At 43.2% G+C, this 18,657-nt stretch overlaps 1 protein-coding gene across 9 annotated transcripts in view; it reads right to left on the reverse strand.

Moving 5' to 3' along the window:
• Positions 1-1,265: 1,265 nt before the first annotated feature.
• Positions 1,266-18,657, reverse strand: part of SCHIP1 (schwannomin interacting protein 1) — a 117,977-nt gene continuing 100,585 nt past the window's right edge. For 6 of the 9 annotated variants that reach the window (XM_028103185.2, XM_088025645.1, XM_088025639.1 and 3 more), the window contains 5 exons: positions 10,278-10,395; positions 9,112-9,309; positions 8,062-8,185; positions 5,359-5,452; positions 1,266-1,392 (listed from right to left, as the gene is read on the reverse strand). In XM_028103185.2, coding sequence (XP_027958986.2) covers positions 1,341-1,392; positions 5,359-5,452; positions 8,062-8,185; positions 9,112-9,309; positions 10,278-10,395 — 586 coding nt within the window. In that variant the 3' untranslated portion in view covers positions 1,266-1,340. The remainder of the gene's footprint in view (positions 1,393-5,358; positions 5,453-8,061; positions 8,186-9,111; positions 9,310-10,277; positions 10,396-18,657) is intronic. The other 3 variants (XM_088025634.1, XM_088025647.1, XM_088025636.1) reach the window with 2 other exon arrangements.

Genomic DNA, 18,657 nt, shown 5'->3' on the forward strand with positions numbered 1-18,657 from the left:
GATGAATCACTAAATTCTACCCCTAAAACTAAAAATAAAACAAAATAAAATAAAATAATCTTCAGATTACATCATGGACCAAATAATGAAACCAGGTAGTCTGTGGGTGGTTCTGGAATGTTGATTGCACATCTCTGCTTTAGTTTATGATTCTCTAATACCTGCATGGACATTAGCGAATTATTCCGTTTTGAAACTCTACTTATTGGGGAAAACCTGTAATCTACTTTAGACTTGGCAAGTTTCTTCATGAGACCAAATAGAAGTGGTTAAAATCTGAAACATGGCAACAACTGGCCTCGGAAAAAGAGTAAACGCAGCATCATTTGTTCATGTGGCAAATTTGGTAAATGGAGTTTTGATGTGGTAACAGGCTCTAACAAGACCAGGAGCTTGTAAATGGTAAAGCGCTAACATTCCAGATTGATAACTGAGCATTGACAGAAGTGGTGATGTTGCTGAGGTTGTCCTCTTTGGATCACACACACACACATACACACACACACACTCACACACACACTCTCACACACACTCATACACACACACACTCTTACACACACACATACACACACACACACACTCCACACCCTTCACAGTCTTCCTGTCAGTTCTCCACATTGCTTTCCTCTGGAGTACTTTATCTTTTTCACTGACAAAAGCTTCACGGTGGGGAGTTCAGTTGAGGAGGTGTGAAGAGGTTAGAAATATAGCCAGTATCAGGCTTCCTAGTGAGCAAAAAGACATATCCTATGAAACAAAGTTTTAATTTTTATTTTACATATTTATACATAAAACTTTCAAGGAACCCTCTGAATCCAACAGAATGTTAATAGCACATCTAAAAATGAACTTCAGGTAGTCAACATTCACAAAATGTTGAAAACTGATTAAAATGTACGTATTACAGAGAGCTACAACTTCACTACGAGGCAGGCATGTATTTCTGACTTGTATAGATAGCACCATCATTTACAGGTCTTCTTTAAAACTACAGTGAAGAATGAAAGTAGTCAGTGGTAAAATACTGCTCCAACTTCAAATCTCTAAACAAATAAAAATAAAGTCAAAACTACCCTCTTTGAGAACCATGACTTGTGATGGTGTCAGTACTGTACATTTTTTGTAACAATATTTTATTAAAATGCCTGACATTTAGTGGCACAGTGAAAAAATTAAAATAAATTAAGAAGCAAAGGCCAGTCACTGGACGTTAAGCTTCAGACATTATCAATGGCTAACACTGATATTCATTTGTTTCTGCGCCACCTTTAGAAACAGCATTTTTACAACCACGGAAGCAAAAGAAATTCTAGCTTGTCCTCTCGGTCGGATGGCTTCTTTTACTTGGCAGGCATTTTCTCTGCCATGTGTTTCTGCTGACTTTCCGCATGTCTGTAAAATGAATCATACGATCATTTAGTGCCAAGGGGGAAGATTCAAACTGCTTTCTAATCCACAGTTACAACAATCCCCCAAACGGAGGCTCAGAGTTACAGTGAAACCCAGAGAATTAAGTAACAATACTTAATCCAAATGGCTTTGCCCTCTTTAATTGGTATATTCTATGTACGATTCCATTTATTGAATAAGCCACTAGATTAACCTGAGAATGGTAGATGTCACTACTTCTGAGAGAAAAAGCACGGTGCTTAAAAAAAAGAGAGAGAAGTATCTGGGAAAATACAGCCAACAAATGTTTCATGTGTTTCCACGTGCCAGGTACCGCTCCTGGTGCTGTGAATTTGGCGGTGAGCAGACACTCAGGTCTTTGGTTTCGTGGCACGTATATTCCAGGGGAGAGGGGCAAAAAAGGAACAGATAGCAAAGAAGGAGATAGCAGATAGAATGTAAGTGCTAAGCAAAAAGTCTAAACAAGGTGTTGTGACAGAAGGGAACCGCATGACTGCTTTATCTAAACATGCACACAGACACAAACATAAGCATTCAAAAGGCTCTTGACAGAAATTAAAGCCAATAATCCAGTTCCCCTCTCACAAAACCTAGTCTTCCTAACAAACTGTGGGTCTCTGGAGATGCCAAGATTTTCCATGTTTGCATACTTCCCCCGGCTCCCGCATTAGTCTTAAGGGCATGATCATGGTAGTGAGAGTAAGTGGTAGAATGGGAGGAGTCTTCTTAGTCATTGAGCCCTATTATGGCCCGTGAGCCCCACATCCAGCCAACCCAGCCACTGGCCAGTGGAGACAGAGGGGGAAGAACGGCCAAGCTGATGACATCACCTGACTAAGTGTGCCAATTAAATGTTTTCCCAGAGAGTGGTAGGGTTTGACGTCTGCAAAAGACAAATGTTTTGAAGGACAATTTTAGGAATTCATAAATTTGGCAAGAGAAAGCATCTAAGGCTGTGGTTTCCAGCTGTAATCAAAGGCTCAGGGGCAGTTTTTGTGTGCTGCCTACATTTGGGTAGTCAATGACGTCAAGTTGAACTCACTCGTTTTGTGCAGAATGTCTCCTATCTATGGAATAGGGGAGACAAACCACAAATACTTTCAGAAGTAGGGAAGTGACAACAGTGTCCTTGCCACATTCAACAGCCCACAAATAATTGGTGATATTCATTTAACAATAAAGGAACTCGAGAAAAAGAGATCAGCCCTTTATTCCTAAAAAAATATGCCCTTCAGCAGACCCTGTCATGGCCCTGTTTATGTGTATAAAACAGCCTTGATCACTTTCATCAAGTAGCTTATGGGACCCCCTTAAATTCAGCTCAAGAAATATTTTGATGCCCACTGAGCTAAGATTCCACTGTAGCTAATTAAATTATAGTTTCTATAGCAGTTCAAAAATATGTATTCATGTGAGTGCACACACGTGTGCATGCACACATTAGCGAGGGGTTTTTCTGAGCGAGAAGGACAGGAAATAGCTTCAGAAAATATTGAAAGCTGGGTGTTATTTTGAGACATACATACATACAAGCACGAATTGCATTAGCATTTTAAAGGAGGGAAAAGGTTTTAGTCCATAAAACTAAAAGGTTCTCATCAACTATTTATATGAAAGTCCTTATTAGCATTTGTTTGACTCAAGCCCCCCCACAAGGACTCCTTTTTTAGCAACAGTCATTACCGAGGACCTGTGCCAGGCAGGCACTGTCCTAAGGCTCTGGGGACACAGCAAAGAATGAAAACAGCCTGGCCTCTGCTTTAGATGGAGGAGGGGGCTGTGTGCAGTGAGTAAGGAGAAACAGCAGACGATTTAACACAATATGATTGGGCTCCACATGGAAGGGATGCCATGTTGCCAGGAACACAGAGAAGGGGTCCTACCCCAGTCTTGGGGGCTGGGGGGGCAGTCAGGGAGCACTTTTCTAAAGAGGTGTTATTTTAGCCAGTACATCTCAAATTCAGCTCTGCATTGGAATCACCTGGAGAGGTTTAAAAAAATCCGAATGCCCAGGCCACCCCACAGAATCATTAAATCAGGATCTTCGGGGTGGGACCCAGGTGTCAGCAGTTTATAAAGCTCTCCAGGTGATTCCAATGTGCGGCCGAAATTAAGAACCACTCATCTGAATGACACCTGGAATGGCAGAACGTCTCATTCTCCACTGGACAGGCGAAGGGGACAGGTGAATGGAACTTCCCAGCCAATTGCCCTTAGCCTTCTGGGATCTGGCTGCAAAATTCTGACCTTGCCACCTTCAGGTATGTTTAAGTACCCTCAGATCCCCCCCCATGAGCAAAGTTACAGCTTGCAGCCAGGAAGGGACATAGAAACATCTCCCCACCTGCTCCACTTTAAAGGGTTCCTCTAACAATTTTAAATTAGTAAACTCCTCTTCTTTTCACCCCACGGTTCTGTTTGCTAGTAAGGACTAGCTTAACACCCTGAGAGCAGAGAGGGGCCTCTCGGCGACACCCTGGTGATGAGGAATGCCAGAACTGCTTTGAGGAGCAGAGGAAAGGTCTCTGCTGTCACAGGTAAGTCACAGCGTTTACAAAAGAGCTCACATTGTTTTTAGAAGATGCAGGTTTTGGTCTTAGATTTCACTAGTGATTTCCCATAATCTTAGTATCTATATACAAATTTCTTAGACGAAACAAAAAGGGACGTGTCTTACAGTTGCTGGGGCAGTGCCTGAATACATGGGTAGATGGCAATAATATTATGTGAGTGTTCTTGTGATATTTTAGATACAGACGAATATACTAAGAAGGTATGAGGCCTTCTGGCTTTTTGTTTTTGTTTTTTATTAGGGGCGAGGCAATACAATATCCAAAGCATACAACACAGAGTACTGGCCATAGGTCTTTTTTAAAGAAAAAGCCTAGACATAGTTCTATAGCATTTATTTTGCTACCCAGACTATTTTTATGACACTGAATTTAGAAAAATATTTTTTTACCCAGCATTACAATTGAGAAGAGGTCCTGTGGTAGGTGCTAAGTGCATTTTCCCTACAAATATTTTCAAAGCTTCTCTCAGATGGTTCTGGATCCTGTGGTTAATTCCTTATGTTACTGTGACATGCAGCATTCTTTCTCTCCTTGGGGAGCCTTCTACTCTCTGAATCCCATTTCTGGGATTAATAGTAATTATTATCTCTTGGTTTAAAGACTTCGTATGTACAGTCTTAGAAAAGGTAGCAAAGTAAATATGAGATCATAAGAACGTTCACAGTATTTCATATACTTTATATACTTAAGAGGATAGACTTTTCTACAAAGAAAACTACTAAGAAATGCAAGATCTTGACTGGCCTTAGCCTCCTTTCCGTATCCCGGTGGGGCGGGGGTGGGGGGGAGGCAACATTCTTTCCCTCTGTATAGAGGGGTGCTTGGAGCCAGGCCCAGCTGGAAACTCAAGTCCTGGAGTTTCCTCCCCAGTGAGAGCAATCTGGTGGCACTGGTGCGGTGGAAAGATGCCAGTGTCCCTGCCTTCTGGACATGGCAGGTGCGAGTGAGAGCTGGGTGGCAATCACCACACGGCTGCTCGTGTGCTGGACGCGTGCCAGCATGGAATGGCTTAGGGCTGACTGCCCAGGGGAACAGTTCTTCAGGAAAAAGTCCTCCTGGGCCAGAACTGCTGACCTGATTTCGGTGGAGGTGTAAGAAATTCGAATGCACTGGGAGGGCGGTTGTGAAAAAGCAACGCGCGCACGTGGGTGTGTGTGTGTGTGTGTGTGTGTGTGTGTGTGTTTAAGCAATGCATCTGGAGAGGAGTTTTAGCCACTTCCTCTCCATCTCAACAGCTGACACCAGCAGAGATGAGGTGAGTTACTCATGGAAGTAAGGGGAAGGAGTTCTCTAGAGCTTGCTGTTGTCTTAATTCTTAAACTTCAGAGCCCCCTGGGCTTCTTCCCTTCTTCAGAAAGGGTGAGGCATCACTGACCTGGTCAAGTCCTCGATGTCCACCAGCATGGCGTCTTGCTCTGTGTGCAGCTCGTCTCGGATGAGGAGCAGCTGGACCAGCTCTTCATTCAAGCCTGGAGCAAAGAAAAGGGAGCATTTAAAAAACGGATAAAACTGTGTCTAAGTCACAATGTGCCGCTATACGGACCCGTTACACGAGCTACTTTTGCTAAGACTTGGAATTCTTCTATTAGCCTTTCACAAGCCCAGGAGAATTCCTCAGTTTGAGAACATGACGAGTTTGCACAATTACAGAAGTGTTGGAAGAAAAGGACCACAGTTTGAAGGATTTCCAATGACATTCACATTAAAGCAGGAAACGAAACCGTTAGTTGTTAGGGAAATAGCTTGCTAGAAAAAGCAGGGTTTTGTTTTGCGCAAATGTGAACAAAAATGTCTGGGGCATGTTAAGTTTTCCACCTTCCGTCTTGAGGATGCTCCCACCCCCAACAGCTGGAGGGACATCCAGCATCAGCAGAGGAGGGGCCTCAGAGATGCTCCAAGGCCTCCTATGGCCCACAGAAGCAACAGCCCCAGGGCGGGCTGTTCTCAGGAATATCTAAGTCCTATCTCAAGTTATGCAAAAGCCAGGTGCGTAAGACCTTGAAATCCCGGATGAGTGCCAAGGAAAAGATTCCTTAGGGTTTATGCTGGGAACCAAACACACAGAGAGAGAAACATTTCTAATCCTCCCGAAACCAGTGCACTGGGTGAATTTGGCTCCTGTTCCCGAAAAACAGGAACGAGCAAGGGGCTCTCTGATTTTTTACCCTTAGATCGAAGCTTCTAGGTCCCGACACACGGACGCATGGACCATAGCGTTCATTTAGCAGCAAGAGCTCTGGGCCCAGAAACAAAAGAAAGGAAGGAGGTATTCAGCTAGGTCCTCCTTGGAAATGTTTTTAGAGATCCTGACTTCAAACGATGCACTGATCTGCCTTTAGTTCAGACTAGTTTCCAATTTAAAAAAGGGAGGGAAAAAAATCATACAAAGAGGTCTAAATTCATCGACTACTGAAAGGAGCTAGATGATAATTTTAGTATTTAGAAGTCTAAGGAAGATGTTTCAGTGATAAAATATCAGAAAGCCTTTAGGTCCTTGAAAGAATTATAGTCCTAGTAATTTGCTCTCAACTAAAATCAAAATGTAGTAGAATTAAAAAAAAAACACCCTGTGAATCTATGGTTTCTTAATTAGAATGTCAAACCCTTTCTCTTGATTTTAAAACAACACTGAACATATTAACTCTGAATATGCCCAATTCTATTTTTTTCACTATGTTCTTAGGGTAGCTTTTTAAAAAATTAAAAAAAAAAAATCCCAGTGGAGTTGCTTTTTATACTAGCACTCAGTAGAGGGCCCACATAATGCATGGAAATTTTTTTCCCATATGGAGTTTTTCACTTTTTACTCTGGAAATTTTCAAACTGATATAAAAGCAAAGAGACTGATTTAATGAATCCCCATGGCCATGCACCCAACCAGCTTCAAAAAGGATCTACTCATGGCCAATCTTGACGCATCTATCTCCCCTTCTCCTACCAGATTATTTTAAATTTCAGACATTGTTATCATTTCATCTGTAAATATTTCAGTATGTATCTTTAAAGACAGGGCTCTTTTTTTTTTAAAAAAGTTAACATACCCACAATACCTCCATCATACCTAAACAAATAAATAAATCTTTTTTTTTTTTTTTTTTTTTTTTTCAGAGAGAGCTTGCCAGTTGGGGAAGGTAGGGAGGGACAGAAGGAGAGGGAAAGAGAGAATCTCAAGCAGACTCCATGCACGGAGCCCGACGTGGGGCTCTATCTCACGACCCTGATGTCATAACCTGAGCTGAAATCAAGAGTGAGCCACTCAGGTGCCCCATAAATAAATCGTTAATAAAACATTCAGTCCGTGTACAAATTCCTTGGTTGGCTCTTAAGTGCTTTTTTATAGTTAGTTCGTGTGAATGCATGTGGTTGGTGTGTCTCTTAGGTGGTTTTTAACCTGTAAATTTTATAGAATCATATGTTCCAAAGGTTGGAGGGCACATGGGTTCTGTTGGACTAACCACACTGCCCAAGTGAGCATCTTCTATGTTCTCTCTCTCATCAGGCCGAGCAACTGACTGCCCTTTTCTGCACAACCAGCCGCCTCAAGTGAGTGCCACTCATTTGCCACCTACTTGGCACACTTCTCTGGGAGACCCTTCTTTATTATGGGGAGAAAAAGGCCCATAATTTGTCATCCTGTAATTGTCACATGCTGGTCATACATATTTTCCCCACCTGGAGTCCCACAAAGTAAGCTGAATCTGACTTGATGACCTAAAATGAATAGATACACAAGTAAAGTTGAGGGTATAATTGCATAATTAATGAAGTGTAACTACCAAATTGTAGTCTAGAAACACATGTCGCGAGCCAAATACACACCAGCCACTGTGCTAGGTGCTGGGGGTTTGAGATGAATAAAAAGGACCTGTCACCTCTGTGAACCTTGAATAATTCTTGAACTTTCTGAACATTGTACAGTAAAAAAACCAAAAACAGAGCCTTGTGATTCTCTTCCTTCTCTTGCAGCACGCAGGAGGAACCCAAGGAAATGGACAAAGGAAGTGAATCAAGGAGGTAGCACTATCCCACGATGTTTCACACTTGACACACCCCATTTTCAAGCACCCCGCACACTTACTTTCTATCTGGGAGTGGAGATCATTGACTATCACTTGTAGCTGCCCAAGAGTCATGTCCCGCAGGTCGGTGGGCTTTAAACTTCTTTTCATCAGGCATTCGCTTATATGAGGCATGTGTGGTAGCTGAAGATGCAGAGGGAAGAAACGGAGGTGTGACCCGAGCAGCCAGGGCACTGAGCACAAGACCCACTTTTCTCCTGACAGACCTGCTCTCACCCACTTCCGTTCAGGTTCTGCGCTCCACAGCTTTCCCAGTCTGAGCTTCCCAGTGCGAGCTCCCCGTCCCCCAGCCCCATACACCACGTTGTCCAAAACCCTACTGGCATCAAAATGCTACACTACTCAGATCAAAAGCTATCCGACTGGTCGTGAACACAGGCTGTGACAACCGTGAGTCAGTGATCATGTCCACAAATGAATGACTAGGGAGCTCCAGGAATACCAATGACATGGGTAAAATTAATAATATCCGCTCTTTATGAGTTTGCACCATGTTACAAGCACTGTGCTATGTGCTTTGGATGCTTTGTTCACTGAATTCTCACAATCGTGCTCTCACAAAGGTGTTATTATTCCCATTTGATAGATGACAAAACCGAGACTTCAGTAACTTGCCCAGAGCCCCACAGCAAGTTAATGGCAGCGCTGAACTTCAAAGCCCAGGGCCTTTATCCAATATGCCATACTGTCTCCCCTGAAAGGCGGGAATGACAGCCAAGACGATAGTGAATTTACCACAACCAGCAGGTTCTAAACTGATACTGCTTTAATGACACTAAAATATCCCCCTGACAGCTAATACCACCTCTAAGAAATACAGTAGATATGAATCAAGAACAGTTTACTTTCGTGTAATCTGGTGCTTATGAATCTTTCAGTGATACAGTAGGAAGGAAAAAGAAACAAACTTAAATATTTCTCAATGACAGTACTTTTTACAAACTGCCTTGTAGAAACCCAAGTTTGCATAACTCTGGGAAAGAACTGGGACCACGTCAACCATTTGCAGCCACCAAACACTCTCTGGCGTTTCAGCGTCTACTGCTTACGAGATCAGCGACGGGAGACTTTTTCCTGTTCTGTTTTTCCACTTCTACTTGCATTTTGGCCATTGGTTTGGCCATGGCGAGGGCCATTTTGGCTTCGGCTTGCAATTTCTTTTGCCTTGTGAGGAAATCCATGTCATCCAGGGATTCGGATTCCTCTTCAGTAGTGTCTCTATCAGAATAGGAAGAACTCTGTTTGCTCTGTGAAGGGAAAAAGAGCAGCCCTGAGCTTTCTGTGTCAGGCGCCATCTTTGGAGATGGGCTACAGCAGTCCCTGGGCCCTCCCAGAGTGGCTGAGAGAGAGTCCCCTCCCTCCATCAACATGACTCGCCACCTGATTTGGTCTGTACGAATCTCAAATAACATTAAAGCAGATGGTTTCTTTCCTCCGTGCCAAGAACAGACTCTGATTTTAGCAGAGTCACATAACAATAGGGAGAATCTACTTATGACAATAAACTTGAGATGTCCCTTTGATTCTTGGTCTCAAAACTTTCCTGAAGGGATCAGACACAGCAAAATATTTAACCCAGAGCTAAGGCAGTGTGTTCTCTGGAGTGGACAGGATCTCAGGCATCCAACGGAGTTCTGACCTTGCCCTGCACTCATGGACCAACACAGTTTCCTGTTGGTTGGTCTTTGGTAAGAAAGGTGATAAAGACTTCACAGAGAGTAAAGGATTCCAGCAATTAGTGGCCTGGACCATTAAGTCACCCTTTGTAGTATGTGTGCAAGGAATGCGTAAGGAATGTTTTATGCACATTATCTTGCTGGTTTCTCTGAGCAACGTCTCTGCATGCTAGCGCTCCCATCCTCACCCGGATCCCGGCCCCTGCCTTTTAAGATGTGTCCCACTGCTGCTCTGCACTTAATGTTTCTAAGCCCAATGGAGAAGGACTGGCATCTAGCATAATCTTCTGGGGCATATGTGATTTCTCTCATGGCTTAATGTGAAAGTAGTTGCTAACTTTAGCAGAGCTTATGTCTCCTTGTTGTATCACAGCTTTGATTCTTCATTGCCAAATTTTAGGAGCACGCTATGTCAAGAAATGGCACGAGACATTCCTTTTTTAATCTCTGCCATGTTTTTTTCCTGACTAACAGCAACAAAAAAGAAGCTGGGTGACCAGGAAAGCACACACACAGAGCTTTGGTGGCTTTGGACTCACCATGGGAGACAAGGGGGTGTCCAAGCTGGTTTCAGTCTTACTGTCATCAGCATCGCTGTCCTTATCACTGCCGCTGTCGTTGACGAAGCATATCTGCAGGTTCATCCCACTCTGCAGCCTGCGCGGAAGCAGACAGGACACCAGTTCTGCTCAGCTATTTGTTATCTGGGGGCATGCGTTACAATTGTCTGGCTTTGGTAACAGAAAGCAGTTTTAGGTGTTCTTCGTGTGGAGAAGCGGGTGACCAATATCACTCCCAACTTACAAAGGAGAACTTTTACTAAAGAACAATGATGATAACTTAACGAGTTCATAAGTTGATAAATGATAACTTTTGCTAATATTGTTTTTTTCCACACCAGTTTCATGTTAAGTGGAAGATAATTTAAGGCCACATATAATAGCTCCCGGCACAATACCAAACACATGGTGGGTGCATAATAAAAACGTGTGGAGTCACTGAGTTTACATTCCTGTTGATAAAGATGAATGGGCTCCTCAGCCTGCCGTCATCTAGTGTCCTGTCCCATGGGAACAATTCAAAGAAGTACACCAGAGCCAGCATTCCAGGGCCACGGCTCTCTGAAGAAAGACTCATTTTTTCCCTCCCCCAAATAGGCAGAATAGGGCTGTCTGAAGGAAAACTATGCTTTGAGTAAGTTGCCAAAAGCCACCCAAGGGAGCTCATTTATGTCATTAGAAAAATACACCACAGGTTCACCCTAGAGAAACTTAAGGAAACCCCGAGCCCAGTCAGAAGGGCCCAACCTTGCAACCCATCAGAGTGCCTGGAGCACAAAGAGCCTCAGAGGTGGAGACTTCTCCAGGACTCATTATGTCTGTGGTGAATCCTGCAGCTCCACGAGCGAGGCTGCTGGAGAGGTGGCCACAGAGGGTGTGTCTGTTCCACACGAGGGTGGGCCACAGATACAACTTCTGTCCTGACCTTTTTTTTTTTGAAATTGAACACATTTCAATACTGTTTGGCTATGAAGAGTTTTTAAAGAAGTAATTTTCCAAGCCTCCCTAGTGGTCCCAGTCTGTGTGTCAGCGTAGAAGAAAAGGCAAACGAGGCTCCTCAGCAGCAAGGGATCATAAGGAGACTTGTCTAAGCCAGGTTTAGGAAGCCAACAGTGAACTGCTCTGGCATTATTACTGTCACAGGGAGGAATGCAAAGAGCAACTCGGCTGGTAGTTGACAGTATCTTTTTTTATTCCAATGGGCAGGGATGCTTTGTATAAATTGCTCAGATGACTCACATAAAGTGATTCTTTGACAACGATAGGGAACCCGGAAAAAGAAAATCTACCGATTTAACACAGGCACTGTCATTGTTACGTGTATATACTGCCACCTATTGGTAACTTCTGGAATTACTGAAAATCCAGTGAGGAAAGACAGCCTTCCCCTGAGCAGACAAGGAGCCAGGCCCTCGCCACGCCTGGAGCCTGGAGCCTGGAGCCTGGAAGGCACAGGTTCTGCTGTGGTCAGCTCAGGATGCTTGGAGTCAGTCGGATTTAGGTTCTGAATCCTCACTTCTTTCTCTGGGCCCATTACTTAACCTCTGTGAACCTCAGTTTCCTTATCAGTAAAATGGGGTGAATAATTCCACGTTTTGTTGGAAGGATGAAATTAGTTCAGAGCTAGGCCCAGGGTAAGTACTCTGTACATATTCATAGTCCTCCTTTTTCTACTTTCTGAAAGCCCAGACAAAGGAATACAGAATTTTAAAGGTGATACGGCTTTGTAAAGGGACCTCTAAAGTCACTTACTTGAATACCTCGCCTGGCCTTGAGTAGCTCTGACAGAGTGTCCTCAAGCTGTCTTAAACTATTAGGCAGTTTGGACTTCTACTGAGCTGGGATTTATTGCCTTTTAATTTTCTTGCCTTGGAGTTTTTTTTTTTTTCCTGGAGAATTCTAATATATTCAGGTTACCCTATGATCCCACATAAATTAAGTTTTAAAATTAATTATCTGTAGTTTGTCAACCACCCCCTCCAATCAACCCATTTTTAATTTAAAACTCAAGATATATGGATTAGGAAATAGTGGGAAGTAAAACTGCAAATTAAACAAAACACATTAAAAGCATATTTTAAAATTAAAAAGGCATTTTAAATTAAACTTAATTTGAATCTAGGAGTATGTAACATTTTCTATTTATTGAACTGCTAAAGTCTTGAAAAGAAGTGTCTGCCACTGGGTGCACAGATTATAAAAAAATACAATAACCCCTGATACCATTACAAAATAAGGTTTAAAACATCCGGGGATATATATTTTCATTCTGAAGAAAGTCTGATCATAAATTCTGTCATTCTGCCCCCAACTGACCTTTGTGCTAAGGATCAACGCAGACCTCAATCAACCAAACCATACAGCATTTCTAACTCAGGAAAGGCAAAGAAAAAAAAAAAGAGAGAAAGATTTAGTAGTCAGAATGAAATGAAAAAACACCTCAGGCAGAAATTCAGAAAATCGCCTTAGTACCACATTATCACCGTGGGAAACTGAACAGAACTTCTTACGGGGTGAGACTTATAATTCCTTACAGCAGTAGTCACCAAGAATGTTACTCTCAGGAAAAGGAAATTATATGACATAACAGCTAATGGTTCAGAGAGGATTTTAGTAAAGACATCTTAAAATGGACTCAGGTTTCAAGAAGGATTTGTTTGCCTTTAGCCTTTAAGCAGGTTTTAAGATGAAGACGGCTTTGGGGAAACTCAATCGCAGATCTCAAACAGCAGTCCGGCTGGGGGGTGAGTGGGGCCACCTGGTGCTCTCGAAGGCCTCTGTGTCACAGGGTCAAGCAATGATAACTAACCCCTGTTCTGCTCCTCCCCCCCCCGCCCCGGGGCGGGGGGGGGGGAGCACGGCTGCTCTGAGGCTCACTCCTGCAACCAGGAGTCCCCGGCCTCGGTCCCGCACACTGCAGTGCGCCCGGCCTCACTTAGACCCAGGCTACACAGTTTTGCCAAATCCAAGCTGCCAGGGGTCTAATTTGCCTGGATCTCTCAAGCACCGTCAGAGGTGAAAACAAAACACGATCCTCATCTTTTAATTAGCGATATAATTTAAGGTATCCAAGTCAAGGTTGCTTGATGTTTCGAGCAGCATTTAGTAGTGTTGCACGCAAAAGGCTGCCTGCCGTCTGCCTTGCCTGTCGATATTAGAGCTGGAAGGTCTGTGTCCTTCTGATTATCCCAGAAACCTCTTCCCCTTATGAACCACGAGAGGCAGTGAAAAAGCACACCGCAGCCCGGAGTTACTGACAGGGAGCCCTGGGACCTGAACAGAGGGTGTTCCGGCTGGAGAATGCTCAGAAATACGAAGACACAAAGACTGTGTCTTCTGGGCATCTCAGCGTGAGTGGAAGGGGCTTTCTTAGTGACAGTGCCTGCTCGCCAGCAGCAGGAAGGCATTTAGTCGGGAGGGCGTTCAGCACAAACATCTGCCTGGCTTTTAGGGCGAGGAAGACCTTTTTTTGTAAAACGCCTATGCTGACTTCCAACTACCATTGCCGGGGATATTATTAAAATATGCACAATGCCAAGAGGATGGCAGAGGTGAAAGGTTTTGAACTACTAAGAGGACAATATCTCAAAAACCTAGCCAAGTGATAATATAATCTGGTATATAGATAATACTTTTTTTCCAAAATACAAGGGCAAGACCAGTTTATTCCCTGATGTGATGGTTGATCCTAAAGTTTGCTGTGATTCCCAGTAGGGCGGTAGCCACTGTGAATCTGGCCTTTGTCCTTGGCTGTGGTTTGAGGTAACTGGGACTGGGCTGTTGTGAGGCCCGTTCTGAACCCCAGAACTACTTGGTGTTTTCTGATTTTAGAAATAGCCGTCTTCCAGCACCAGCTTAGACCGCCGGTGTCTACCCAGAAACGTTTAAGATTCTGTGGTTTTTACCTCCCCTACACCACCCCTTAGCTAACTTCACTTGAACTGCTGCACTGAATTTGAGTTTAAAATGATGTTCACATGTATTCCCTCATTGGGCTGTACAACCACCTGCAGATAACAGGCAAGGTAAGAGTTAGTTACTCAGAGAAGTCAAAAAAGTTCCCCAGACCCGTAACAACCTGATTTATAAAAATGGTCCCGATTCTCTCCTCCCTGTACCTGCCCCCTCTGTAATGTGACCTTGCAGTTTCTCCCATCAAGGGCTGGAGTCTATTTCCCTCCCCTGGGCTGGCCTCTGATATGTCTTGCCAACAGGATGCATACGAAGTACCAGTGTTCCAGTGCCAAGTCTCCCCCTCAGGACAAGTCCAGGCTCGCCTGCTGGCAGATGAGTGACTTCCTAGCACCGAGCTCCATCAGCAGTTGTCCCTACCGAAGCCCGCAATGCCCAAGAGAGCTCGGCCAAGGGCGGTAAAGGCACCTCACCCACCTGCAGCGGACTGCAGACGCGAGTAAGCCCACAGGAGCCCATCTCCGATCAGTAGAACTGCTAGGCCAACCTAGAGGCTCCTAAGCAGAAATCAATGTTTATTACTCTATGCCACTGATACGGGTGTTTTTTGGATTATACATCATCACTGTGGTGACAGATAACTGGTACAGGGTCACAAAGAAGAGACTACAGGCTGAACCTCTGGCTTTTGAATCCAGGGCCCTTCCCCCCATACTACACTTAACCTCAGGTCTGGGTTTATTAGCTCTTGCCTGTGTGTCTGCTAATATAATCTTAGTGGGCTTATATCTCCTGCAGTTGCTTATAATTCTAAGGTAATTGTTTGGTTTTCCTCGAGAAGCAGACCAAGAAGGAACTATCCATATGCTTAGGGTTTCAAACGTGCCTTGCTCATTTTCTGTCCACAGCCAGAGTGGCTGCGAGAGCCACGGGCCCCGCTCTATCATTTGTTGCTCAATATCCCCAACTAGTTTGTGGCTGAGCCATGAAAATATGTTATTTACATGTATTTTAATGGATCTTTGATGCATTATTCAAAGACTTTATGCACAATAATCACCTATATTTTTATATCTTTTTTTTGTTTCATGAAAACTTCAAAGGAGAAGAAATATAAAATGTGGGTTGTAATTACCTAAGGGTAGCTGTAAACGCATCTCATCTTTCTAAGGATGTGTTGTGAAGAAAGAATGTGAGAACAATTGTGGTTTGGGTGAGCTCCCGATGTCCTGAATGTGTGATGGGTCCCTGCAGAGTGTGCTGAGGTGGGTTAAAGTGAGGTGTTGCTACCCCTTTGATAAAAGACTTTTCCCATCCCCAAACCCTGACCCCCCTCCTCTTCTGCTACCCAATATTTGTTATTGTGGATATACTACTCTAAAATGCTATTTCTTATTTTACTTGAGTGGGATTGTGTTCATTTCTTTTGCTAAGCGGTGTGTAATGCATGGGATGATCATTTATTGGACTTTTAGAAAAGACTGGTATTTACATAACAGGTGTGAATATTGCTGGTCCAGCATATATCATCACAGACACACACAAAAGTACTATAAACGATTTTTATACTAAAGAAGGGATGTTTAACTGTTCACTCATTCACTCATTCATCTGAGGATCAGGGAATACCTTCTCTGCAAACTCCATGGCACCAACAGGCTGGTGCTGAGTAGCTGCTGTCCGTTTTGGCCAGGGCATAACAGTTTCTAATTTGCTACGGTCCCTGCTACTCCCTATTGCCTTGTATCTGGGCTTCTTCACTCATTTATGTTTCTTGCTGACCCCTGAAGGCATTTTATAGTTCATGACCCCTCTGTTAAGTGGGTGCATAGTTAGTAGTTGAACCAAGAACAGAAATCTGGTTTTTTAACGGGTACCAAGTCTTCCAACAGGTACCAAGTGCTTGGATCATTAAATCATAATGTACAAACAGAAACGTGGAATACACAGAGCATTGGAAGAGAACTCGAAAAACACGTAGTAGATACTATCATCTATCTATCTATCTATCTATCTATCTATCTATCTATCTATCAACTATCTATCTATCATCTATCTATCCATCCATCCATCCCTATACTCCCTATATGAGAAAAGAATACTTTTATGACCTGGACATCCATTAGTAAATAAGGTGTTAACCAAGAAGGGTGACTGAGCAGGGAACTGCAGAAGAAAGGTCTTAGGAAATCGGAGCAGGGCGGGGGGTGGGGGAGATAAAGGCAGGAGAGATGGGAAAGCCCACCCTCTGGCAGGCATATGCCCAGAGAAGTTCATGGTAGCTCCAAATTCCATGCCGCAGAGAGGACTGGGGACAAGAGGGGACACCATGTCTCTTTATGTCCCATCCTGACCCCACATCTTACAGGACTCAGACATCGGGCTTCCTCTGTGAAAGCTGAGGAAGGCAGCTCCAAAGGTGGCTGGGGTGTGAGAGGTCCTCTTTAGGTTTTTTTCTCCTAATCCTGCACATAATCTCTTTTTCTGCTTCCTTTTCTCAGGCTAGTTCTGGGCCTTCCATCTGTACATGTTTGCATGATGGCTGGAGGGCATCCAACACCACACAGCCACAGAATCTTCTCACCACGTAAGAAACTGATAGAAAAGGGGAAGAGGCATTCATCAGCTTTTCTTTGGTGAAGCATCACAGCCCCTGTATCCTCACCCGATTCTCCTAAGAGCTATAAATACTTGCATTCCCCGGACAGCTGTTGGTTCTAATTTCACATCAGTGTCCAGTTTCTTCACTAATGACCACTTACATGTAATTAAACTTGGAATTATACGATCTTAATGTTGAAAAAAATGATTTCACCTGAAATATTTTCTACCATGAACTGAAGACCAGAATGAGGCTCCTTGTGATATTGGAATGACGATGGAATAAAACAGTCATCTCTCTTAGGTACCAAATGTGGTCTACTTTCATCTTAATCAAAACCAAATGATTTCTAAGCAATTTACATTCTGAAATAAAAAGTTACTTTTTTTTTTTTTTTTTTTTTGAGAGGGAGAGGAAGAGAGAGAATGCTAAGTAGGTTCCATGCCTAGTGCAGAGCCCGATGCAGGGCTTGATCTCATGACCCTGAGATCATGACCTGAGTCGAAATCAAGAGTCACACGCTTCACTGACTGAGCCACCCAGGCGCAAGAGTTACCATTTTGGATCATCTACTATGTGTTAAGGCACTTCATATATATATTACCTCTACCCCTTAGATACACTAAAGTATTATGAGCCTCATTTTACATACGAGAAAACTAGGATTCAAAGGCTCAATCGCACAGGTCACAAAGATGGTACTGTACTCCAGAAGCATCTGTTTTGAGAGGCCGGGGCACTTTAAGAAGGATAGAATAAATTCATGAATGGAAGCAAAAAAAGATGAAAAAAGAAAGCAAAAAAACAAAAACAAAACAAAAAACTGGAAGCAATTCCAACGTCTAACAATAAGAGATTAAGTTTATTTGGTGAAATATATAATGGCCATTATGCAGCTAGTAAAAACACATATGACAGAAGAACAGTTATGAACATGGGCAAATGTTCCCGATACACCGTTAAGTGAAGAAAAATCAGGCTATAAAACAGTAGGTAAACTATGATTCCAATTTTGTAAACAAAAATGTGAAGATATATTATGCATAGAAAAAATGGCAGGAAATATACCTAGATCTTTTTTGGTGGAAGAAATTCAGTTGATTTTGAATTTCTCTCCTTTGAGCTCCTCTGAGTTGTCATGTGTGGGCATTTAGCAGGAATTAAAAAAGGAAAAGGAGAGAAAATGGGTGAGTTGATTAGCACTTGTGTGTTGGAGAACAGGTGAGTAGGATGAAATGTCTGACAGCTGGAAGAAGATGGTTGTGTGTCTGACTCAGATGGCGGCTATGCAGGGAGCATGACTCACCTATGAGTCAGGCTGGCCTTTTGGTTTTGGCAAGGGGCTTGGGGCGGGAGATCCTCTTGGAGGGCGGCAAGAACCGTGTTCTTTTAAGCGAACATTTCTGGAGATGGACTCTCTTATCAAATGTTGACATCCCTTCCAGGCCCAGTCTCAATCCTATTCTCCCTGCTCAGATCTGCAGTAGATTGTAGACTCGGAAGTAATTGATATACCTTTAAATATCTGTGTTTTTTAAAGCCAGCCTGCTTATTTACTCCTCTCAGCCCAGAGTTTAAACTTGTATTTGTCTGACCTGTTACAAATAAATACAGATGAATTTCAGCTGCTGGAGATGAAGAAATGCTTGTTGCTTCCGGACCGATGGTAATGTTCATGTGTCGGGGGTAAAGATATGGCAGTTGGCGAGTCAGTGCCTGTGCATGCTTTTGAGCGGTATGACTGGATTTGATGACAATCTCAAGTGCAAATTCTTTTACTCTCTTGTACACTGAATCCTGTTTTCACCACTTTTTATATTCATGTTTTAAAAAAGCTGGGCTATC

The sequence above is a fragment of the Eumetopias jubatus genome, unplaced genomic scaffold (assembly GCF_037043125.1).
Source record: "Eumetopias jubatus isolate StellerSeaLion01/CBP00866 unplaced genomic scaffold, mEumJub1_p1.0 scaffold_1, whole genome shotgun sequence".
Classification (NCBI taxonomy): Eukaryota; Metazoa; Chordata; class Mammalia; order Carnivora; family Otariidae; genus Eumetopias; species Eumetopias jubatus.